General features: G+C 39.3%; 1 protein-coding gene across 9 annotated transcripts; it reads right to left on the reverse strand.

The window, feature by feature from the left end:
- Positions 1-2,792: 2,792 nt before the first annotated feature.
- On the reverse strand, positions 2,793-26,121 carry LOC131242646 (E3 ubiquitin-protein ligase RGLG3). Of its 9 annotated transcripts, none has more exons than XM_058241413.1 (12): positions 25,985-26,121; positions 20,583-20,772; positions 19,422-19,506; positions 19,161-19,301; positions 18,965-19,078; positions 6,716-6,813; positions 6,549-6,628; positions 6,365-6,470; positions 4,508-4,635; positions 4,275-4,410; positions 4,140-4,196; positions 2,793-3,417 (listed from the first exon to the last, which is right to left on the reverse strand). In XM_058241413.1, exons 2-12 carry the CDS (start codon positions 20,733-20,735, stop codon positions 3,334-3,336), a joined length of 1,182 nt encoding a protein of 393 aa, XP_058097396.1. In that variant the 5' UTR covers positions 20,736-20,772; positions 25,985-26,121; the 3' UTR covers positions 2,793-3,333. The 9 variants fall into 9 exon arrangements, with proteins under 9 accessions (XP_058097396.1, XP_058097397.1, XP_058097399.1 ...); XM_058241414.1 differs by having other exon boundaries at positions 25,990-26,090; XM_058241416.1 differs by having other exon boundaries at positions 20,583-20,681; positions 25,990-26,048.

The following is a 26,121-nucleotide window of genomic DNA, read 5'->3' on the forward strand; positions in this document are numbered from 1 at the left end:
TTTTAGGGCATGACATAAAAAATGAAGCAGACCCAAATCTTACATGGACCACACCACCAAAAACAGTTATGATTGAATCCCCACCATTAACTATTTCATGGAGTACACTGGAATATTTATTTGCCAACCAACCTGTTGAGAAGGTCACAAAGACCCAGATGAAGAGACCACAGAAATATCATCTTGATGAAAGGTTTTGTAGCCCATGGAAAGTTTTTAATGGTCAATTACCACTGTTGTTAGCTCTTACTTTCAATTTAGGTAATGTGATTTGCTTGGGCATGCCAGACTTAAATGTGTAACTCAATTCAAACCGAACAACCAAAACTATAAGTGCCAAAATAAGCAGATACATTAGAATCAACCGCATGTAATCGGGATTGAATAAAATTGGTAGCCACTTGCACCATTGTTTAAGATAATTAGGTGATCATCAAAGGGTGGGTTCGTCATCCAAAAATGGGTTGCACTTGTGCCTTTCATACCAAATGACTTTTTCACTACCGATAAAAAAAATAAAAATAAAAATAAAAAATCCCTACCGTCTGCCATGAAGAACAGTTGCAGAGCGCCTTTTTGAACAAAGAGCTTACTTGATACTTGAATTGAGTCTAACATGTATGTGTAGACTCGAATTATAGCTACTTGATTATTGGTACCAATTACACTAAGGAATGTAAACAATGGATAATGCTAAGGAGCACAAAGCGGATAATGCTAAGGAGGACAAAATAAAAGATAATTTTGATTTGATTCGGTTAGTATGAGTAGAGGTGTACACGAGTTGAACCAAGTAGAGCTTGGCACAGCTCAACTCAAAATCAGGAAAAAATGTATTTGTTTTATATACATACCTTCCTTGCCACTGGTCGACACTTTGTCGAGTCATTTCAACGAACACTTAGTGAGCAACATCAATATCAAAGTAACCGAGTCACCGAACTGGGTTCAATCCGAGTTCGATTCGAGCTGGGGTTCGATCCGAGTCGAGTCGAGCTCGGGCAAGCTCGAACTTGGTTCGAAATTTTTTCAAGCTCAAAAAATCAGCTTGAACTCAATTTCGAACCGAGTTGAATCAAGCTTTTTCGAGTCGAGTCGAGTCGAACGAGTTAACCGAGCTAACTCGGTTCGTATACAACCCTAAGTATGAGACGCCTCTTTCAGCTGAATTCTTTTACTATATATAGCCTTTGAATCGACCATCTAGATGCTTCCGATGTTCTGACGATTATCATAACCATTTCAGTACCACTAACTTTCCAGATATTTTTAAGCTTGCCATCTGTCTCAATAATCGTCTCAGGCTTTCTCATCAATTCGACCATGTTTTACTTGGCCACTATTGCTTTGTGGATGACGTTGCATCGCTCAATAGACACCAACTATATTATCGTAAAATTTCATTCGAATATCTCTACAGGTCTCCAAAACACCATGCAACTCTTGTAAAATTACATGTATCCCTTTCTAATTGGCCTTCGACGGAAAAGAAATAGGATAAAACAACTTTTTCTTATACTATAGTTCATTTGAGATTTGGATCTGCTTCATTTTTTAGATTGTGCCCTAAAATGAGTTTTCAATTAATATAGACGGCAAGGATATAGTCACATACATCACGGTGGGATCCACAGTCAAGGGTCTTAAACACCACAATATACCCGGGGATGCACCGAAACCGCACCCAAGAGCTACGGCAGAAGTTCCACGCGCTTAGTTCATATCATGGGCTTTCACGCTATTCGTTGCAACCAAACGCGTACCCTAAACTAATATTATTAAAGGATATGGGAAGGAGTTTAAACCAAAGAGTAAAATGCACTTGATTAATGTTCCAGTGGGCTATGCATCGGAACCTCACCATGCACATAGTCGATTGATCTGTTTGCATCCACATCACCTATCTGACCGTCCATTAGATCCAATCTGCTCTTTATTAGCATCAGACGATCCAAAGCGTCCAGTCAATGGCTTGTAAAGATTGATGGACAAGATTGTTCATTAAAGAGGTGAAGCCTTTATGGTTGGAGACCTACTTATAGTTCATCACAATTCAAATAAATGATGGTAACTCTTCCACCCTCCACGTGACATAAATCTCAGGTAGTCCAAACGCTGACATAGCCTCCACTGAAAAAGCATCAGATGCACCCTGTCAGAAGTGGTCCAGTAGCTAAAAGGCCAAAACCATCAACCTAGAGGAATCTTTGATTTTCATTGCAGGACCTGCATTTGATAGGCACAAATGACACTTTTGCATCCTGCCGTTGCAGACAATCTGCGCCTATCCAAATCTATGAATAAACCGTAAGATGATAGCAACCCAATGCTATCATCTCTGTCCTCAAAGAGTTCGTACACTCAACGTTGTCTTTAAAGCATTAATTGAATGGTTAAGATTTCTTGATGAGAGGACCCGCAAGTTTTACAAAACCATACTGAATTGTGACCATCCAAACCAGTTTCAAAACGTGAAACAAAATGTAAGATGATAGCAACCATCTGTCTGTCCTTACAAGAGTTCTTACACTCAACATTGTCTTTCAAGTATGAATGAATGGTTAAGATTTCTTGATGAGAGCAACCTGCAAGTTTTCCAAAACTAGACTGAATTGTGACTATCCAAACCAGCTTCACCCCATCATCAGGGCTATCCCATCAGGGGCCTCAGCCCCTTTAGGGATGTGATCCATCCAGGATATTTCTTACAGTTTGGGTGGTCTGGATAGATGTACATGAATGCTGCATGTGGGAAGTCACTATTTTCAAAGTGAAGGTAAAACATCACAGGATTAGCCTAAACAGAAATATACTATCTCATTGAAAAAACGAGGTAGGAGATCAACAGTACATTGCATTGAAAATCCAGTGACCAATACAACACAAAACCCAGCAATCGCATTGAAAATCTGGTGACTAACACAACACAACCCAACAATCCCATTGCATGCATATGAATTCAATACAGAAGCCAGAAATTCCCCTTCGCATACAGCTGATTCCAGATGGCAGATAGTCAACTACCCACTTTTATTAATTGATACAGACTGCGACATTTTTTTTGTGAAATAGCAGCAGTCAGATTTATAGAGGCCTTGCTAATGGTACAGGATTGTACAAGGCAGCCTATCTACACACCAAACATGGTCCAGATTGGGTCCCATCACAGCCGCATCCTTGTGCCATGTGGGCATGGATGGGCAATATGGGATTAGCAAACTCATATTTGTTATACAACAATATGAGAAATGTACACATGCACGAACAAAGTTCTTTCTAGCACAGGCTCAACACCTGCCTTACCTTGAGTGACTGACTGAGAAACTTTAATTTCTAGGAATAGAGTCTTAAGCGCGTCGTTATGGGCTTCCGGCAGATGGGGCATGTTGATAATGAGGCAGCACAGTCCTTGCAAGTCTTAAGACAGAAAATGGTTATTGTTGTCAGTTTCTGTTCTGTTGTTGAGCACTCCCAAGTGATGAGTTCATCAAAATAGTGATGTATAGGATGTAGCGATTAAGGCCATGTGTGAATAATGGGAAATGACCCACCTTTGTTCAAAAGGTGGAATGTGTACATTGAATAACTTGTGTGCACCATATTATAGCAGACAAATGTAACATGCATTGGACTTGAGATCCAAAACTTCAATTTGAATAGTCCATCTGGTCCAGCCAACTCTGCATGCGCCACAAACAATCCTAGCCATCTGATATTACCCCCTTCTCTAATAACTACTTGCTTTGCAGGACACTAACCAGACCGATGGTTGGGATTGTCAAACAAAAGTGATTGTGGATAGCCTAGGCAATCAAAAGTGGGTCATCAGCTACGCAATCTGAGATGATGACTGGACTCTTCTTTGTCATAAGCAATGCAGACTGTCTATTTTGTAGGCCATCAATATGACGACTAAGGCTAGCTCATTGATGGGGTTTCGACATGGTCACCCGTCAGGGACAATCCACAGCAATGACCAGACCAGTCAGATGTCCAACACATGATTTTGGCACACACGAGTGATTCCATATCATTTCCTTGAATCATACATATTTATTTGTGTGCCTACATCAATATTTATAGGAGCGCTATGCTTATAAGTTGCATTTGAGTTGGCATAGGCTCAAAGAGATTCTTACCAAGTGGCCACATCCGAACGCCATGTCCTTTGGATTCGTCAAGCAAATGGGGCAAACCTTGAAGGGAATGGAAGTTTGTCAATGCCATGTACCAAACAAAGGACAGAAATTATATTATGGAGAACAGACAAATACCTGCTCTGTGGAAGTATTATGTGAGGTTGACTCAAAGTTTGTCATGTGTGGAATTGTGCTGCCTGCATTATCATGATCGATCACTTCATGTGGAGGAGGACGGGGCCCTGGGCCCGGCAACATTCCTCTTCGTTTTCTGTGGGATTAGAGGAATTGGGGTTCAAGTATTCTTCAAATCATGAAGTAGACAAGTAACAACCCATAAATATGTTCAAAGGGCTCATAGGGCATACCCCTGAAACTGGAGAGTTTGGGTGGCCCTGTACTGGAATGGGATTTCCATGAGTGCAGAAAGTGCAAATGCCGTTTCCTTCTTCGACATATCCTTATTCTCGGACATGATTTTTGTGAAATTTACAAACTGCACCAGCGCAATTGTTCACAAAGCAAGAAAGTTGCATTTGCGGGTTATCAATGTATCGATATGCAGCATGAGGAAAAATGGTATATAATAATGGAACTAAATGAATAAGGTTGTTTCCAAGGAAAAAAATCCTAATAAAATGCTTGTCATGTGATACTGCAATGTCTTCCCATCAATACAAAATATTGCCCCTTTGACACATATAAATGAGGATGACCACACCAGCCCAGCATTTCTAAGGGCTGTGATGTGCTGATGTGCAAAGGTTTCTATGAATTACATCAAGATGGGTGGGTCCTCTTGGTTCGAGAATCAACAGCATTACCACACTTATGGTTGATGGAAACCGATCGGATACCATAACGTGATACATGTCGGCCCGTATGCAAATTTTTTTTTGCCAGAATATGAAAAATTGGATTAAATCCGAAATATTCTAAGCATTCCAAATATGATTCATTTATAAATTGCCGAGTTGAGCTGGTACTGCCACTCCGTTGATGAGAACTGAGAAACAAGAGTTTGCCCAAAACTTCTCCAGTGGATCTATCTACCTGGTGAGAACTTTGAAAAAATTCCAATCGACCTGGTGGTAGGCATATTCCATGTCAAATTTCAACACAACATTCTTGTCAAGGATTTTATTGTATATATCTCTAACGAGCTCTTGGGCTAAAGCAATATTTTTTTGCTATATTGTGACCTTGATTGGGGGCTAGAAAAGTTTTAGATTATACTGACTTATGAACCAATTGGATTGAAAATAAACTTAAGGGTTTAAGAATTTTTAATGGTGAGCATTCTATCATCATTATTTTCTATGATGAGATTTGGATATTATTAATTTTTTGAATCCTGACTTAAAATGACGTGGCAAAATGGATGGACGATATGGGTAAAATATATACATTACGGGGGGCCAATAAACATTACCGTGCGCCCTACGAATTAATTGTGAAAATCATTATCTCTGCTGCTATTTTTGGCGTGGTCCACATGATCGCTGGATATAATTTATTTTTTGGCTGGTGCTCTAAAATGATCTCTGAAAATAGATGAACGGTGTAGATGTGATAAATACATCACCGTGGAGCCCATATAACTTTGATCTCCTTTGAACTGTTCGTACAACTCGGAGCTTGAGGAGTGTCAGTGCTCGTCTTTGCGTGACACGTACCTACAACTGCTGGAAATAAAAAGAAAAAAGGAGAGAGGGAAACGAAAAGAAAAACAGAGGGAAAGAAAGAAAAGAAAAAACGAGGGAAAGGGGGAAAGAAGAGATTGAGAGAGAGAGAGAGGAAGAAGAAGAAGAACAAGAAGAAGAGAGAGTGAGAGAGAGAGAGGAAGAAGAAGAAGAAGAAGAATACTTTTTTCTAAAATACCACAGTTCCTGACACTTAAAAGGTTACATTGGGTGACCCAAGAAGTTTGGAGTAGGCGAGATACTCTTCTGACCCAAAATCAATATCTGAAAAGTTTCAAGGTTGGACTTGATAGAGAATCATAGATTGAAACATATGTAAAATAACCAGAAAATACCGCACCAGAGAGCCCTTAGAAACTAACACCCATGGTATAAAAAAAAAAATAATAATAATAAATTAACAACATGTTGTAGGAATAAATCACAAGGTATTAGTGATGAAAGAACTTAAAATAGGAGCTCAAACTTGTTACAGCGCTCACATAATAATTAAAAGAGGATGCACTACTGAACGTATATTACCTGGAAGTTATCAAATGCTCTTTGGGGAAGGTTATCATCAAAATGCTGCATTGCATCCCATGGGCCATCACCCACGCCGACCAAAATGATCGAGAGAGGAAATTGACTGTGTGAAATAGATGATTTAAGAAGTCATCAAGGAGACTACAGTCTTACAGAAGTCAAACCAATATGAATGCTTTACCTAGCTGCAACTATAGAATTTATGGTCGCTTGTTCTTGCGGACTAAAATTTCCAGGCCGTACATCAAGGTTCCTGGTAACCTATGTGTAATCATTGAAATAGAAAAATATCAAAGGCAATATGTGGAAGTTAAAAGAAAGCCATGATATAAAACGGACTTTCCAAACCTGCCCATCAGCAATGATTACAAGGACATGATATTGCCAATTGCTTCTCTCCACAATGTCAATCGATGCTGTGATAACTGGAGCAAATGATGTTGGACCTGGACATTTGGCCCATGAAAAATAGATAATGATGGGAGATAACAGAGATGATAGACTGTTGTGATTATAGGCATTGAGAAAGGTATTAAAAAACAGTGGCATAACCGCCGTTGCATAATGGTAACAGTGGCAACCATTACAAAAAATTTGCATGTAGCGGCCATTACGGGGCTGATATAGGTTTTTTTTTTTTTTTCCAAAAAAGAAAAAAAGGCTGTAATGGCTGTTACGGCATGTATCATAAGGGTGACGCCATTACGCCAATGGCTGTTACAGCCACCGTTACCGTTATTGAATACCTTGGCATGGAAGATGTATATTTTGTTGATGTTAGAAGACAGGTTCCTAGAGACGAGATGTTTATGTCATCAATATGGGTTGTTTCTCAAGCAGGCAATTCACTTCTGTAAGCAGTGTTTTAAATAGTGGTAGCATGTTTTGTAGCGTTCAACCCTCTGTAGCGTGTAGCATAAGCTACACGATATCTCTGTTTTTTAATTTAAATATTGGAAAAATATGATAAATAGTAAGAAAAAAGCAAAAAATATAAAAATGCCTAAAAGATTATTCATTTTTTCAAGTATAAGAATATTCTAGTAACTTATTAATGATTATTTATCAAAAGCTAATCCACATATAAAGTCATAAACCAAATCAAACAATTAGCACATCAACAACTTTCTAGGCAAATCACTTTAATTAATAATGTCTAATTGAAACCACAAGTAACAACTCACAAGAATGAAAAGAAATAAAAAATCCACAAGTCGAGAGTATTAAGTACAATACAGATGTCATCTATACAAAGAGGCGTTTTCGAAAACCCTCTTTTGAAACCCTTTTTCTTTTTAGTTTAGTTTTAAAGGTTCTTTAGCGTGAGTTTCACACCAACTTTAACAAAGGATCACCACCATTTTAAGTGAAAGTAAACAAAGAAATGTTTGGTTTTAACTTTACCTTTTAAGGTTATTTATTTATTAATTATTATTTTTTATAATATGAGTTCTAAACTATTTTTAACAAACAAAACTAAAAAAATAAAAAATAAAATAAAAATAAATGTTCTCATCACTTTTCAAAAAACACTAGCACATGCTACGAACGCTACATGCTACGTAGCTGTAGCGTATACTATGACCCCTGTAGCGTATGCTACAGGGGATTGTAGACAGTAGTAGAATAGGTAGCATTATTGTATAAGGCTGGCCCATGTTGGAAGCCCATTAGGCCCAACATGTACCACACAATTTAGACACGTTAATATCATGTATTGAAGAGAATTAGGGTTGGGGCAGAAAACAATCTTCTCCCATACCCTCTCTTCTAAAAATGCTGCCTCTCCCTCACTTTCCTCTTTTTCTTTCTTTGCAATTCCACGGTTTCAAGTGACATCATCTCTGATTTTTTATTTTTCATCACCAATAGTAGCTTGGATTCCCTCTCCAGCATCCCTATCCCTTGGAGCATTTCTTGATTGCTAGTTTGATTGAATAAAGGCCTTCATCTCCTCCATTTTTTTGGCCAAACCAGTTGGGTTCTGCACCGCTGGTGGCTGTTAATGGCACAAGAAGTTGTCGCATCTTCTTCTTCTCAGGGATCAGTTTGATCCGAAAATTTTCAGGAGATTGCAGTGTTGCTACCATAGTCACAGGATATGATCATTGTTAGAAACAAATCTAGTAGTTTTTTTTTTTTTTAATGAGAGAAAAAAAAATGAGAGAGAAAAAAACTGGCTGCTACACTGTTGTCTTCATCATCGCTGGGAAGCGCCGCTATATATGGTATTGGCGACGTCTGCTACATCATCCATTTTTGGTGCGGATCATCAGTGCCCCGCTATATGGCCCCACCGTTTGTTGCACAACTAGTGATGCAGGGTTTGTTCATCATCTTTCCTTTGAAGATCTGTGTATGGTAAGTGGCCCATCAGTTTGCTGGAATCATTGCTGTCATATTTTTACAAGCGTCGTCGCTCTCATCACTTCTTAGATCAGCATTGTAATTGCTTTGATTATGATGCTTTGGTCAGCATTATGGCCTTTTTTTCTTGGTAGATGGTGTGGCTGAAGAACAACGTTAATACCAAAAATAGATCTGGGAGTTAATAGAGACATGTATTATAAGGACAATATTATTGGCCCATCTTTGGATCTGGTGCATCTATTCATACATTAGTTTGGATGTGTATTACATGGCCAAGGACAACACGCAGTCAGATTTGATTGGACATCTGTATTGCAACTGCTGTAGTTTGAGGTCCACTTGTTTGCTGATGGTCAGATCTCACGTTCATATGCTGCACTCCTTACCTTGTTCGATAAATTTCTCGGACTAATCGAATCTGATTTGCTCGTGCCCTTGATCATTGGTGGGCCAGCACCTTTGGTCGCTAGAACTCTTGCTGGATGATTACTGATATGCTGATTGGTAATATTTGTTCCTCCATTCTTAATATCTTAGATTGTCTTTGTTAGATTGCTGATGGTTTCTAAGGTTGAAGAAAAATACAAAAGCCTGCAGATTGCATCTGTCAAACTGCATGGGGTAGATAATTATTTACCTCGGGCCCGCTCAGTTACAGTTTTTTCTACAGTCAAAACGGAAATATACTCATCTTACTGAGGGTGGTCTCAGTAAACAATCTGATGCCTTTTCCAAATGGAAAGGAGACGACTTTCAAGTGATGAGTTGGCTCTTTCACAGCATGGAAGAGCCGGTCCATCATGATGTCAGGTATAGGGATAGTGCAAAAGAAATATGGGATAGTCTCAGACTACTCTATTCTACAGGAAAAAAAAAAACATCCAGAGACTCTATGATATCTTCAGAGAATTTCAAATGATTAAGCAAGGAGATAATTTGCATGAGCATTGTGCACGCTTTCGTGGATTGGCTGATGAGTGGAATCTTCATAATCCGTTCACTCAAGACCTGGCACAACAACAACGTCAACGCAAGGAGATTTTAGTAGCATTATTTCTTGCTAGTGTTAGCCCCTATTTGGAGCCCGTCAAAGCCCAGATTCCGGGGCATGAACATGTTCCATTCCTCTCCGATGTATTTGCTCGGGATCTTCGTGTTTCCACACCCACCCTCCCTGTCACTACCCTACTACTTAATGGTTGTCTGACAATGCTGCGCTCCTTACTAATATGGGCAGCAGTGCACGTGGTGGTAGTGCACCTTCTCTTCTAAAAACGTTGCCTCTCTCTCCTTTCTCTTTTTTTCTTTGTTATTTCTTTGCAATTCCACAGGGATTTATGCTATTTAGCTACGCTACGTAGTGCTATGGCTATGCTACGCTATGTAGCGTACGCTACGAGCGCTATTTGAAACACTGGCTGTAAGTAAGAAATTAGAGTGAAAACTCTGTTTGCATGATTATATGCAGGTAATTAGTCAAATGATTCACATACTTCTGCAACTAAAAGCACTGCAGAAGCTCGCTTGGGACCATGTACTTTTCCAGGATTCTCAATTAATATAATAAAGATTACCGACCCACCTAATTGGGACAAACCATATCTATTGGGCAAAATCAAATTGCCTCCAATTATGAGGCAAGATGGTGGTTGCTGGTTGGCTCGACTCAGCAGCCATCGGTTGTAGACAAACACTATTCTAGAGTGATGTCAAAATAACGAGCTCGTGATGTCTCATTCAACCAACTTGATGGACCCAGCCATCAACTTAAGCCCAATCATAGCCAGATGGCTAGTTGTAAATAATGACCTATCATTACTTGGATCAATGTTTATAGCGAATGTGCTACTCTTTTGGCAAAATATGTTGAAACCATTTCGGAAATAATGTTTATTAGACATTGAAAGAAAAGATAAACTGAAAATCTAATAAACAGAGTTCTTCTTCTTCTTTTTTTCTTTTTTTATTTTTTTTGGGGGGGGGGGGGTGGGGGGGGGGGTGCTACCCAACCCTAATTTTCCCAACTACACAGTATTAGGACCTAATCCTAATTTTCCCAAACTACATGGTATCAAAGTAATCAAAGAGGATTCCTAGTGGAAGGTTGTTGTGCTTGATGAGATGTAAGCTCTTGAGAAGCAAAGTACATGGGAGTTGGTTAATCTTCCCAAAGGAAGGCACATGGTTGGGTGCAAACGAGTTTATACCTAAAGCACAATCCTGATGGATCTATAGCTTGGTATAAGGCCCGTCACATTGCAAAAGAGCTCACTTAAAAGTTAGGAGTGGACTATCATGATTCATGATATGTTTTCTCCTATTGCCAAACTCAACTCAGCTCGTGTAAATCCTCTCCATTGTTGCGCACAAATATTGGCCACTTCATTAGTTAGACTTTTTAAATGCATTCCTTGATGGTGATATGCGTGAAGAGATTTACAAGTGCCTACATCCCGGGTTCCATCCTATCGGCTCTAAAGGGAAAGTGTGACGTCTAAAGAAAGCTCTTTGCGGTCTCAAACAATCCCCGAGGGCTTGGTTTGAGAGATTTAGTTCCGCTCTCCTTCAAATTGGATTTCAAAGGTGTGCATTTGATCATTCTGTCTTCGTCAACAAACAAGGCCCCAACATCATAGTCCTGGTCGCCTATGTTGATGATGGTGTGTTGACCAGCAATAATGCTACTAATCTAGTATTGGTTACCAAAAAATCTTACTGATCAATTTGAGATTAAAGACCTGGGACCATTATGCTACTTTTCAGGGATCAAACTTGCTTGATCAACAAGTGACATTTTTATCTCTCAATGAAAGTGTGCCCTTGATATTTTGACAACTACCAGCACATTATGGTCTCACCTGGTTGAGACACTAATCGGGGCAAGTCAACCACAGTTCAACAAAGAGTTTTCTCCTTTGATTGATGTTGGGCAATGTAGGACGATGGAAACTAACCTAGGATGCAAGATGAGAGATCAATTACATGTTTGCATACACTAAACGACCCTAATGAAATACAACCTGTTAGGATTTGGACTACGGAATCACACAGAGATGGATCTAGGATAGCAATCCAAGAGCACCAAGCAAACACGAGAGAACACAAAGATTTAACGTGGAAAACCCTTTCAGGAAAAAACCACGGCACAAAGCGATAGATCTTCACTATGAAAGCAGAAATTACAAAGAGAAAAAACTTACCCGATTCAAACAAGCTTGAATCTCACCTTTGTTACACCCTTTGCAAACCCTAGAACCCTTTTAGAAAGCCTTAGAATCCCTTAGAATAATACCTCACAATCCCGTTTACACTCATATAAATAGTTTTAGGAAGAATCCCAAACAAAATTGAAAAGAATCATAAACGAAATCGGAAGCAAATCCCGCGCTTTCGCGGTTGCGCGAAAAATCTGCGCAGAATCTGATTAGATTTAAGACATCAAATGCAACAATCTCCACCATGTCTTCAATCTTCAAACATGTAGCTTCTTGTCCTATTCTCTTATCTCTGCCTCACATCATAGCTTCATCAATGCTTCTCGTGCACACTCCGTCTTCCTTTTACACCATCGCCAAGCCTAGAGAAGTTGCATAGAACTTGAACTTCTCAGTAGGAACAACCTTGGTGTGAATCTTCTCCAGAGTTACGCCTCCTTCCTCAAGCACCTGTCAGATAAAATGGTGACGAACATCAATGTGTTTAGTACAAGAGTGATAAACAGAATTTTTATCTAAATTGATGCCGCTCTCACTATCACAATGAACTGGCACAGCCTCCTGCTGAAGTCCCAACTGATTTATCATGCCCCTTAACCAAACACCTTCCTTAAACGCTTCCGTTACTGCCATATACTTTGTTTCGGTCGCGGAAAGTGCCATCACGGACTGAAGTTTTGACATCCAACTAATTGCTCTACCCGCTAGTACAACCGGGTATCCTGAAGTTGACTTTCTGGAATCCACACTGCCTGCATAGTCTGAATCCACATACCCTACTAACTTTGCCCATCTTCTCAAAAGTTAAGACATAGTCTTTTGTACCTCGAATGTATCAAAGTAGCCATTTCACTGCTTCCCAATGTTGCTTGCCAAGGTTTGACATGTATATGCTCACAACATCGACTGCCTGTGAAATATTTGATCTTGTACAGACCATGGCATACATTAAACTGCCAGCCGTATTCGAATAAGGCACATGAGACATAACTTACTTTTCCTCATTTAATTTAAGACATTGTTCTGAGGAAAGCTTGAAATGAGCCGCGCGAGGAACGCTCACTGGCTTTGCCTAGTCCATCTTATACTTGATCAGCACCTTTTCAAGATATTCTGTCTGTGATAACCAAAGCCTACTCCTCTTCCTGTCTCTATGAATATTTATGCCGAGAACCCTCTTTGTAGCCCCCAGATCTTTCATCGCGAATGTCCCTGATAACCGAGTCTTCAGTATGTTAATTTCAGACATAACATGACTAGCGATCAAAATATCATCAACATACGATACTAGGATGATGAATTTGTCATCATTCAATGTCTTCTAATAGACACAATGATCGTATTCACTCCGAGTAAATTTCTAACTCAACATGAAAGAATCAAATTTCTTATACCATTGCCTAAGCGACCGTTTCAGGTCATACAACGACCTCATTAATCTGCAAACTTTTTTTCTCTGCCCCTTTAATTTCGTAGCTCTCTGGTTGCTTCATATACATCTGCTCTTCCAACTCTTCATGCAGGAATGCATTCTTGACATCCATCTGTTCCAGCTCGAGATCGTATTAGACAACCAGCGCTAACAAGAATCTGATGGATACTTGCTTAACCACCGGCGCGAACATCTTTGTGAAGTCGATTCCTTCTCTTTAAACATATCTCTTCGCTATCAACCTCGCTTTGTATCTATCATATTCCCTTTTGAATAACCACTTGCATCCGATCGCTTTTCTGCCCACTAGAAGCTCCACCAGCTCCCATGTGTTGTTTGTGTGCAACGAGTCTATCTCATCGTACATAGCTGCCTTCCACTTTTCTGCATCAGGCTTACTGAGAGCCTCCTGAATAGTAGATGAGTTCCCTTCATCTGTAACAAGGGTATATGCAATATTAGAGTCGTCCCTGTATTTTACCGGTAACTTGCGATCATGTGGTGGGTTTCTTCTCACAAGTGGCTGCTCCACCTGCTCCCGTACCTTTGTCTGCGCATCTGTCTTTGCCTGAGTATTATCTGTGTCAATCTAGACGTCTACAATCAACCTTTCTAGTTCATTTTGCTCATCCTGATCATTTTTGGGGAATAGAGAGCTTTCATCGAATTTGACGTCACGGCTAGTGATGACCTTGTCGAATAAACTGTAACGTTTCACACCAACACCATAGCCAATAAAAATATACTTTTTGGCTCTATGGTTTAGCTTCTCTCTCAACTGACGATACATGAGAGTAAGCCTTACAACAAAATATGCACAAATTTGAGTAGTCCAGCTTATGACCACTCCATACTTCCTCTGGTATTTTACATTCAATTGCTGTAGAAGGAGACTGGTTCACCAAATAGCAGGCTATGTTGATGGCCTCTGTCCATGGGTCCTTGCCCAACGCAACATAACATGCATCGGGCCCTCTCTAAGAGAGTCCGATTCATTCGCTAAGTCACATCGTTTTGTTCGGGCATGTGGCGCACTGTGTTATGCCTAATGATCCCTTCATCCTTGCAATATTTATTAAACTCATTGCAAGTGAATTCTCCACTATTGTCAGTCCTTATAACCTTTATTTTTGGCCCTGACTGTTTTTCCACCATTGCCTTCCATTGTTTGAATACGGTTAAAACTTCGGATTTACGTTTCATGAAGTAAACTCCAACTTTCCTGGAGTAATCGTCAATAAATGAAACAAACCATGATGAACCCCTAATGGAAACCTCTAGCGATGGCCCATATACGTCAGAGTATACATAATCAAGTACTTCCTTACATGTTTTTCAGTTTTAAAAGATAATGTAGATTGTTTACCATATATACAATGCTCGCATATATCTAAATCAGAATTTTTAAAAACTGGAATCAAACAATGATCAGATAGTACCTTCATGCCCCGCTTGCTCATGTAGCCTAGATGAGCATGCCACATACGTAGGGACGTGGAATCTGCAAAAGCCATTGCCGCTCCACCTGCTGAAGTGCTCCTAATCAACTTATAAAGGTTTCCGTACCTTTGCGCTCTCATAACCATGAGTGCCCCTTTTGAAACTTTAAGGACACTATCAATTCTAGTGAACTTGTACCCTATAGCCTCGAGTGCACTGAGAGAAATCAGACTTTTCTTCATATCAGGAATGTGCCTGACATCAGTCAAGGTACGCTCTATCCCATCAAACATTTTGATGCTCACAGTACCAATAGCCATAACATTACAGGCATTGACATTGCCCATAAAGACCTGTCCACCATCGCATTCCTTATAACTGGCAAACCAACTCCGATGAGGAGTCATGTGATGTGACATTCCTGTGTCGAGGATCCACTCATCTCCATGATTGTTGTGCAAGTGTTTGATCATGGACAGAAATAGCACATCACCACCACTTGTCTCTTCATCAGATGTGACAACATTGGCCTCCTCGGAAGAAGCTGTAGAATTTTCTTTCTTCACTTTAAGATTGGTACAATCCTTCTTCATGTGTCCAATCATCCCACAGTTCCAGTACTTTAGTTTTCCTTTGCCCTTGCCATTTGATTTGAATCTAGGTCTTGAAAATCCTGTACCTCGCTCATAATTCTTGCCTCTCGTAAACAGTGCATCAAAAGATGTCCCCATGTTGTTGTTTAGCTTTCTCATGGCCTTCCCTTAAAGGGCTAAGATAACGGGATCGACACTCAAGGTTTTATTTGTGGTGCACATATCATCTTTGAATGACTCATACGATGCCGGAAGAGAATTCAACAATATAGATGCTTGTTCCTCATCTTTGATCACTTCCTCCATATCCAGCAATTTGCAAACCAATTTATTAAAGTTGCTGATGTGGGCCTCCAAATCTCCACCCTCTGCCATCTTGAAGTTATACCATTATAGCTTCAAGTGTATGCGATTTTCAGAGGATTTTTTTTTTTTTTTGCATAGATGTCCTCTAACTTCGCCCAGAACTTAACCGCAGTTTTCTCCCTCAAAACATTATAGAGAACCTCATCCATGAGACATAAACGAATGGAGGCTAAAGCATTACTATCAAGAGTCTCCCATTCTTCATCTTTCATAATCGATTTCCGCTCCTCAAGAGCCTTAACTTCGCCTTGCTTAGTTAATAGACTTATCATCTTAATCTTCCATATCTCAAAAATATTTTTTGTATGAGTATTTCTCAATATCAAACTTGGTGTTTCACATTATTGTTAATCCTACAGATTCAGATCTGTGCCCCAACGATTTCTTTGATACCACTTGTTGGGTTTTGGACTGCGGAATCACACAAAGATGGATCTAGGATAGCAATCCAAGAGCACCAAGCAAACATAAGAGAACGCAAAGATTTAACGTGGAAAACCCTTTTAGGAAAAAACCACAGCACAAAGCGACAGATATTCACTATGAAGGCAGAAATTACGAAGAGAAAAGACTTACCTGATTCAAACAAGCTTGAATCTCACCCTTGCTACACCCTTTGCAAACCCTAGAACCCTTTTAGAAAGCCTTAGAATCCCTTAGAATAATACCTCCCAATCCCGTTTACACCCATATATTTAGGAAGAATCCCAAACAAAATCGAAAATAATCATAAACGAAATCGGAAACAAATCTTGCACTTTCGCAGTTGCGCGAAAAATCTGCATAGATTCTGATTAGATTTAAGACATCAAATACAACACAACCTAGTTGTATCTATACTATATGATGAATGCGATGCAAAAATAAAACTTGATGACGCTCAATGTGATACTATATGATGCACATGTATTTTATGTATAATGATCCTAAGTACCTTAAACCCTATGGACAACCCTAGAATGATTATAATAAGGCTAAAACTGAAAATTCAGCAACGAGGTGTTTTAAAGTCACTAAATTTGAAATTTCTAGCAATATAGGATTTTAAAAATACCTAAGCAGAAAATTCAGCAAGCCAAATCAGAAAATTTAGTAAGCTATATGAGATTTATATGCTCTACTATGGGTATAGGAATTTCGTCGAACACCTACCCTACGCTAAACCTAGGCTCTCATACCAAATTTGATGTAGGACGATGGAAACTAACCTAGGATGCAAGATGAGAGATCAATTACGCGTTAATTTCAGCAATGAATATGTAAAATCAAACATATCCACAAAATAGATTCGAAAATTTCAGATTTGTAACACAAAGGTCCTGGGTTATCACAACGAGATGTACGAAAATATAAAATAACTCAAGTGCGAGTCACTTATCAATAGGGACTTCTAATCCAGCGTGGGTAGTGCAACAACCACATGAATAGACATTGATGCAAGCAAAATTCTAGTTTGGAGAAAGTTTCACAAAAAAATTCAAGTTCTCAAAATTCTAGTTTGGATTCATGGATGGAGATTTAGGAATTGGGTATATAGGGATTTATAGGATCTAGGGATTGGTGGGTTTGAAAGGAAATCAAGGGGGGAAAAGAAGCTAAATGGGGCCCATACGTGAAGGCCGTACGGACGGAGGGGCGTGTGCGTGCATGCGGGCGTGTCCATGTGCGGATGGGTATGAAAAGAAGAAAAAAGGACGGATGGGGTTCGGGTTTTGGTAGATTTATGAAGGTTGTAAGGGAAGGGAAATGAGGAAAAAAAAAAAAGAAAAAAAAAAAAAGAGAAGAAGAATAATACCTTGTTGGAGAAGAGAAAGAGGAAGAATGCATCTTGGGGAATCTACTACCGAACAAGCCTCTACCCTTCCACAATTCAATTGGAAAAGAGAGTTTCTCACAATTATTTTAAAAAAAAAAAAAAACGAGGAGAATTCATTCACACAAGAGAGTTTCTCTCACTTTTTTTTTTTTCTTTTCAATTTCTCCACCATGGTTGGGCGTCCACTCCCCCCAAGCTTTTATAATAAAATATCAACATAATTACAATTATGCCGCTCACTTAAGTGAAATGGCACATCATCCAAAATAAGGAAATTAAAACACTTGTTATCAATCTCAATCATCAAATAAATCCTAAAAATAATATATATATATATATATAACATAAAGGAAGCAAGATCAGAGTCCAAGGGGCCCAGATCTGGAAGATTTGGTGGCCCGATGGCCTAATCGACAAGATCCAACAATCGGATCGACACGAAATAAAAATTATATGACTAAAATAATCTCTTAAGCAACCCACATGCATCATTCCAGAGTGGGGTCTTCTTAATGCACGTCCAATGCATGTGGGATCTTCAAAATGGCCCGGTGAGCTCCATCTGGAACTCGTCTCCCATCCACAGAGAGTTGCGCTGATGTAGGTCATTGCCTCCGTCTCTGGTACACCCAAGTAGGTCCTCTGATGTCCCCATCACAACATTTAGCACGTAAACTCATTTTCTCTCCATTACTCAACCGGACATTGCCTACACTATGACCGTTGTTAGTTAGTTTATGTAGGCTCCATGTGAACATCATATTGATGTCATTCATTGCATCCTTTGCTACATCAAGGCTGCCCTAGGAAAAGGTCTTCTATATGTTGATCATGGACATCTCAATATTCAGGTGTATCGTGATGTTTATTAGGGTTATTCTACTGATTGTCATTCCACGACTGGATTTTGTACATTTGTTAGGGGCAATCTTGTCTCCTTGAAGAGTAAGAAATACTCAGTAGTAGCTTGTCCTTTAGCAGAGGTGTAGTAGTTTGGTTCCCTGCTTTCTTGTTGATCTGGGCATTCCTATTATGTCTACTGTACCCTGCTTTTGTGACAACCAGGCAATGATTCACATTGCCTCTAATCCAATATTCCATGAGCGCACCAAACACATGCTGCTAGCATCATTAGTACCTCTCATCTCTTGTCGAAGGAGCAGTTCGCTAATGTCTTCACATAGGGTGTCAGGGGGGGGGGGGAGTAAACTGGAAAAAAGAGATATAATGACAATACTGCAGCCATTTAAATGAGAATTGTAAATTAATGAAACAAAGTTATCTTGTCACACCTTTTGAAGCGCCTCCAAACTGATGTAGTGAAATTGCATAAACAATTAAATGGGAAAGAGAAATTTTACAAACCTGACAACTTCAGATGTGGAATGATCTCTCTGTATCGTGCAAGTGCCTCCTCGAAACCACGGCAATATCGGTGATCGGGATAAAAACTGAACACATACTGATCATGTGTAGACGCTACAAAAGAAGAGACATGCAACCAGCTCAAAATGCCATCCCATAATCACTGAGATTAGTAAAGTTAAAGAAGGCAGCTTACCATCACCAAATCCAAAACAAGGTATCATGTTGTCCTCATCAAAAGCAGAGAGCGTACGCCCAATTATAGAAATCGCTTGCTCGTATGGATTGGGTGTGCCACCAATCGCATGCAGACTTTTCCTGTTAAATGAATGCCTACCTACAATCATTAAAGGGTGATGTTTTCTTCCTCAACTAACAAGAAAGCATCTGCCTAAGGTTCAAAAGTTTAGTCATAAAGGCAATGGTATTGAAGGTACTTAGAAAGCAGTCATATCACCTGTCCATTCATTGCTTTTTGTGAAGTCTATAGCAAGAATTAGGTTTGATGACTCAAGTCCAGATTCTCTTAATGCAGAAATAACCTGGAAAAAGAAGTATGAAAAGCGTATTGTTATAAACATAATGGTATGAGACATAAAAGAGGGTGACAAGAACATGGCAGCAGCAAACATGGATATTTAGTTACCAGCAAGAACATTTCAACAGGCAGGAATGAAAAAAAAGAAAAAAAAAAGAAGAGAGGCAGGAATGAAAAATTGTACAGGGGGATTTATTTGAGACAGATTCTCTATACAAAGAGATTTATGAATGACCGCTCTTCCTTTGTTTTAAGATGGTGTAAAGTCTTTTTACTTTTTAACCTTTCTTGTAAATCTCTCCGCTATGTCGTCTAGAAAGTTAGAGATGCCACCACCCTCTCATACTCGCCTTTGTTTTTTTTGTTTCTTTTCTTTTGTTTTTTTACCTAGTTTTTTTTTTTTTTAAATCAAAATCATCATGCTCACAATAATTCAATAAGAGAACAAATGCAATGAACAATCACATGGAATTGGAGAAAACAATCGGGGGGTTTGTTATTTGTTCTCTTTAATCAACCTTAGCACTTGCAGGAGTTTTGTACTCTCATTGCCTATCCCAAGCCCAGATAAAGGAGGGATGTTTCAAGTTGGCAGCCAGTGTGAAACTTTTGCCATAACTTTGATAGCGAGATATAGTAGAATGATATTACAGGGTTCGAGTAGCCAACCCCAATTAGTTAGGATAAGGTGTAGAGGATGATGATGGTTTGTCCTCTTTCTTTCTGTATCTTGTGTGAAGGTGATTCAAGTAATATTGTCAGGTGGCTTGTGCAGATGGACCTCCCTGCATAATAAGGCGACTTCAACGAGTTCCTGATCCATTTTTTCTTGTATTCACAATACATTCTGTAATACATGACTGCCCCATTTTTCCTCACTGCTTTGTTGTTGTTCCTGTTCTGCTTCAATTATTGACTAAAAGATGATAGGTTAATCTGAATTTAATAATCGTTATGTAAAGAGAAATTTTAAGCCTCCAAAAAATCAAGTAGCAATATCAACAAGCTTCTTCCAGGAATTCAAGAGCTTCCACTAAAATGACTAAAAACATCTAAACAAATGCAGTCATTTTAAAGCACCTCATCAAGGGAGCTGAAATTATCAGCAATGTATCGTGAATGCCGCATACTCTGATACTGATAGCTAGGGTCCATGGAACTCCCAACTTGGAAAGGGGGCTGCTGCACATACTTGATGGGTGAGGAATGTATTCCAAATTTTTTGTTTCCCATATCTAGAAGTAAAATATTCCAAGATTATATAAAGACCCTGTTGAAAACACAGCAAGAAGAAGAGTAAATTCCGTGAGGGAGCCTACCACAGTCATAATGGTAGATCACTTTACGTGCCATTTCTAATTTCTAAATGCACCACAATTACCGAAGGCATCAAATATTACCCAAAAAAATAAATAAATTCCACTGAGATATATGCTATAACCCTTTAGTAAAGAAAAAAGAAACAGTGATATCATAACAGCCATGTATTTTCAAATTTCATAGGGTTGCCTTAGAGACAACACACCGCCCTAATATATCAACATTTTCATGGGAAGAAATTCCCATGCATCAACCAAAGCTTCAAATAAGCAATCAGGGTAGATCTACTTTTTGGTCAGGCTAGGTAATCATGAGTGAATGGGCGTGTTGCTAACTTCAGTAGTTGCTGGGAAACTCATTTCCCCTCACAATTACAATGTATCTTGCTCTCCATTTCACGAATCCGTTTCATGCTTCTGTCTAAATACCATAACAACTATAGTAAAATGAAAGGACTGGCACATCCTTTGTTGCATCATTTCCTGCATCCATTTCTTGTTCAGGTAACTATGGTCTACTTAGGACTCTTGCAAGGTTATTTTATCCATTATTAGTAAATATGTTAGGCAGGAGTCACCGGGCGCTTAGCTTGCATGCGATTTGAGATTCCACTCAGGTGAAAGTCATGCAGGTCTAGGGTAATCTAGTTGAGATGGAACAATTTGTGATGGTTTGATAGATATTCATCACGGCTCTCTTTGTAGAGAGTGTTCAATCCTGGAGATCCCATGCCTCAAATCCCCATCTAGGACGGAACAAATGATGAAGAAATTGCTGCAGGATAATAAAGTTTGCACGATCAACAAAAATTCATCAAAAAAATGATGATGTTCTTTCAGTCATCAGACACTTTTTGGAAGGAACAAAACGGAGATGGTCACAAAATGATAGACATAATTGGGAGGTGAACTTTTGTTGGTGAAAATAGATAATGAAAGATAATGTTATGAACTCCCAATCCAATGCAAGATGAGCGTTTTGATTTTCATAATGTGAACAGGTTCAAATAGATTGTAAGATGATCCATGATCCGATCAAGCACGTTTGGAGGATCGTTTGATGGTCCTCGACTGATTCCGGGAGGGCACCTCATGAATTATTATAATATAAATTTCCTTTTTACTTAAATCTCTTCACCGGCAAGCCCTTCACTCCGCCTAGCTTTCTATGAAGAGGAATTCAGTTAGCCCTTACTCAATTCTTCTGTGGGCTGGGGTAATAAAGTCCACCCTTACTCAATTCCTCATCAAATGGGGAATTGCGGAAGGGGATGGTTGCCTATAGCTTGATGTTTCTGTTACCAGGAACTGAAGGGTCCTTACAAAGGGTCTTAAGCGTGGGGTAATAATCCACTGCCTTTGTCTTGAGAGGTGGTAGAGATTCCCGACGCATCAGGATATAGTGTCTAAAAGTGAACCCACTAGTTTAGAGATCCAAACCTTTGATCTGATGAGCACTCTGTGGATGGGCAAATGTCCAAAAATCATTCTCCCAAAATGGAAGATCCTAACACTTGGATATCAACAAATGGTTAAAAAAAGAAAGTAGAGAAATGGCCGGGAAAAAAAAAAAAAAAAAAGGTAAAATACTGGATTGTTAGGATTTCCAATGAAGAAGATATTTTGGGGCATCTGCATGTGTCCATGGGGCTAGGCCTAGGAAGGCCAACATATACCCAGTCCACCTAATTCAGGCAAGCTCGACCCAGCCCAAGCCCATGATGGGCATTAATTGCAAGGCTCAAGCCCAACCCAGTAAAAATTATTAAAACAAGTACAATCCCAGGCCAGTCCATATTTTTGCAACATTAACTATGGGAAGTGATAACTTTTTTCCTTATAATAAATAAATCGCAATTTCATCTTGTTATTACGATCTTTGGTGTATACTCCATTCACAACAAAACCCACAATTTAGACATTTTGAATTGACATGTTTGTGATCCACAAATGACAATGAGTTGTGACAATTTTGTGAAGTCTATTTACTCCTGGGGATCTGTACCATTTTGATTCATAGAAGGTTCTGGGTGGAACCCTTGCTGTGGATTTGGATCACCATCAGGATCTCCGATAGGATCAGATTGCTCACCATGTTGTTCTCCACGTAGTTGGTCAACAACGGTTTCCAGGCTAGCTACCCTTGTGAATAGCTAGGTGATGCAATTATCTCATTGTTGATTGGTAAGCCTCCCTTGATAGATGTTACCATCACGGGTAGACATTGTGACGTCGGAAAGTAATGGACAAAATATGTGGTGGTTTTTTATTTAGAACAGAAGATTGCTAATGGGTTGAGATTATAGACTTCAATGGAATGAAATAAGCTGGATTTGGACCAGAATATGGCTGATTTTTATTTTGCTTCTAATGGGTTGGAATCAGGCTGATTTTGGAGGTTTTAATGGGTTGGAAGATGGCTGATTCTGAAATGGTGCTGATTTGGGAGTGTTAATGGGTTGGAATAGGGCTGATTTTGGCAGTTTTAGTAGGCTGGAACGTGACTCATTTTTTAGGGTTTTAATGGGCTGGATTATGGAGGTAGATGGTTGAAAATTTTTCAGCAGAGTCTCCCCTCGTCAATTGGACTTTGGGCTTTGTAAAAGAAAATAAAAAAGGTGAATGGTGTAAGAGAAATGGATGCAATGAAGAAAATAAATGAAATGAGTCAGAATTTTATGACTAAAGAACCTGAAAACAATAATATCGAGATTATTGTTAATCTAGGACTTCAACCCAAAGGTTGGAACCTGGCTCCGATACCAAACTGGTGTAGCCGACTAATGGGAAAGATTCGCCCAAGTGTACACATTTTCAATCTAAGCACGAGTACTCAAAACAAATAGAAGAGAATAATTCCAAAATTTTAATTCAATTCAAAGGTTCCTTCATACTACTCGTCACATGCCCTTGTATAAGCTTTTAAAACGTACGTATAAGGAAAACACATAATGGCATTCACAACCAATGACTTATTACAAATATGGAAAAGAGATAAATGAGATAATGATGCATTAAAAATATTTGACTATTAGACTATTCATAGCTAGTTGATTGATTTTGTTAGCGAATTACCTAAATAAGCTAACTACCTAAATAGGAGGCTTGAACCTCCATGTATGTGCATGGATACAAACACACACATGATCCATCCATCATCTATCCATCCAACCATCCACACACACACACACACACACACACACACACACATCCATCCAACCAACCATCCAATCATCCATCGTCCATGTATGCACATACAAATGTGTACTCATTAAAAAATTGTGATGGATTCTTTTAATAAACAAATTTCTAGCGATCGATATATTGGTGATATTAGCAATATCGCCGATACATTGGTGATACAAGTGACACATAGAATTTACACAGTTGAAAACATTGGCGATACTTACTAATACATCGCTAATACCTAGAATTTTTTATACTAATAGTGTTATTAGTATCGTTGAGCTGGAGATACAAATAATATCGATGATATTATCAATAATATCAAAGATAGTTGGAATGATGTCGAGGACCATCAAGGACCTACTTCTTGGATGGCATGGGGGCATGGTATAAAAGAAATGTAGGGTGGTGTGAAGCTTGCCTTGTTGGCTGGTATTTTTACTCTATGGGGAGAAAGGTACCATCGGTGTTTTCAGAACCATAGTGGGTCAACTTCATAGTCTTTAGAAGGGCGAATTTAGATGTCATGGAGTGGGCTTCTTGTTTAAAGGCTTTCGTTGAGTGTATTTTTCCTTCTTGGTGGGGCTCTTACCCTGGGACATGTTCTTATAGCATTTTGGGAATTCTTTTCTTCTTTAATAAAAATTCATTACCTTTTACAAGAAAATACATGGGCTTTTTCATTATACACCCCGATAGGGGTCACATTGTATCGGGTTCAGACTAGACAGGGTCAGCCCAAGCCCAACCCATTTATTAAATGGGCAAAGAATTCTTGCCCAAACCTGACCCATGACCCATCACCATCTGATTTGACCCAACCCACTGAAAATTTATTGATCTAGACCCAACCCAACCGACCATGACCCAACTCAGTTTTAAGAATAGAATATCACACTTATAGGCCGTAGAACTTATTTTCAGCACTTATTCGATGAAATATAATATTTTCAGTGATTTTCAATGATTCAGATTGTTTGAAAAATCCAACTTATTAAGTACTTAAATTAATTTTCACTGAAAATACGGGTCTTTTTTCCATCTTCCATCCCTTCAAAGTGGTGATACATTAAAAAAAAAAAAAAAAATTCACTTTTAACTAAAATATCCCTAAAATTATTTCAAAATTACAGTTCAGCACTTAAATTAATTTTCAGAGCTTCTTTTTTAGTTTATCAAACCCCAACAAATCATATGCACAACGTAGCCCAGATGGCAAATATGTGTACATTGAATAAAATAAAATAAAAATCATCCACAGTTTTCTTCTTTGTTTGTTTCAGGTTTTGGGTTTGGTCAGGTTCTCTGCCCCAACCCATTTACTTAAACGGGTCGCATTTCCAACCCAAGCCCGACCCGGCTACCCATTTATGCGGGTCGGGCCAGTTGACCGGAAGGGCTTGCCACGCAAAATCCCCCATGTTCCGCATTCGTACCATGGGACGCCGCCAATGCATTGAACCTTAGTTAGGCCTTCCTCAGAAAGCCAGGATCCAACCCACAATTATCGTGGGCTTCACCAGTCGGGTCCACGCCCAGCCCATGCGAGCTTCAATATACCCCCGGTTTGGTGATCTACGCTGTCAACCTGATGGCAGTGGTACCCACCATGTACGGGGGATGCCCAAAAAGCCGCCCAGATTGGAATATCCTAACTATCGATTTCCATGACACTTGGGAGGGGTTGCAATCTTCTGCCCTAGAAGATATCTTGGGCGACTCCCATCCACCATTGAGGCCCATCAGATGAACCGTCCGGATTGACAAACCATGGGGATCGTTGAGTTGAGTATGGACAGAGCGTATCAGTAAGAAATCTGTAACTTCCGTAGAAGATTCAGAGCCATTCGATTGAAAGCAAGAGAAAATCTATGCATTCATTTACAGGTATCAGAGAGGATTGAAAGGAGTGAAAGGATGGTGATGAAAAACGGAGAAAACGAAAAAAAAAAAGAGGGGTTCCAGAGGCTTTCTCACCTCACCTCGTGTATCGGATCCGATATGCTGAAAGCCTGTGATTCAAGTTCATTCGACAGGTGCTGTTTTTATTTTTCCAGCTGTCACGTGTTGGACTGGAAATGATTTGCGACTTTGTGAGTTTATCACACAGGAAT

This window comes from Magnolia sinica, chromosome 4 (assembly GCF_029962835.1).
Source record: "Magnolia sinica isolate HGM2019 chromosome 4, MsV1, whole genome shotgun sequence".
Classification (NCBI taxonomy): Eukaryota; Viridiplantae; Streptophyta; class Magnoliopsida; order Magnoliales; family Magnoliaceae; genus Magnolia; species Magnolia sinica.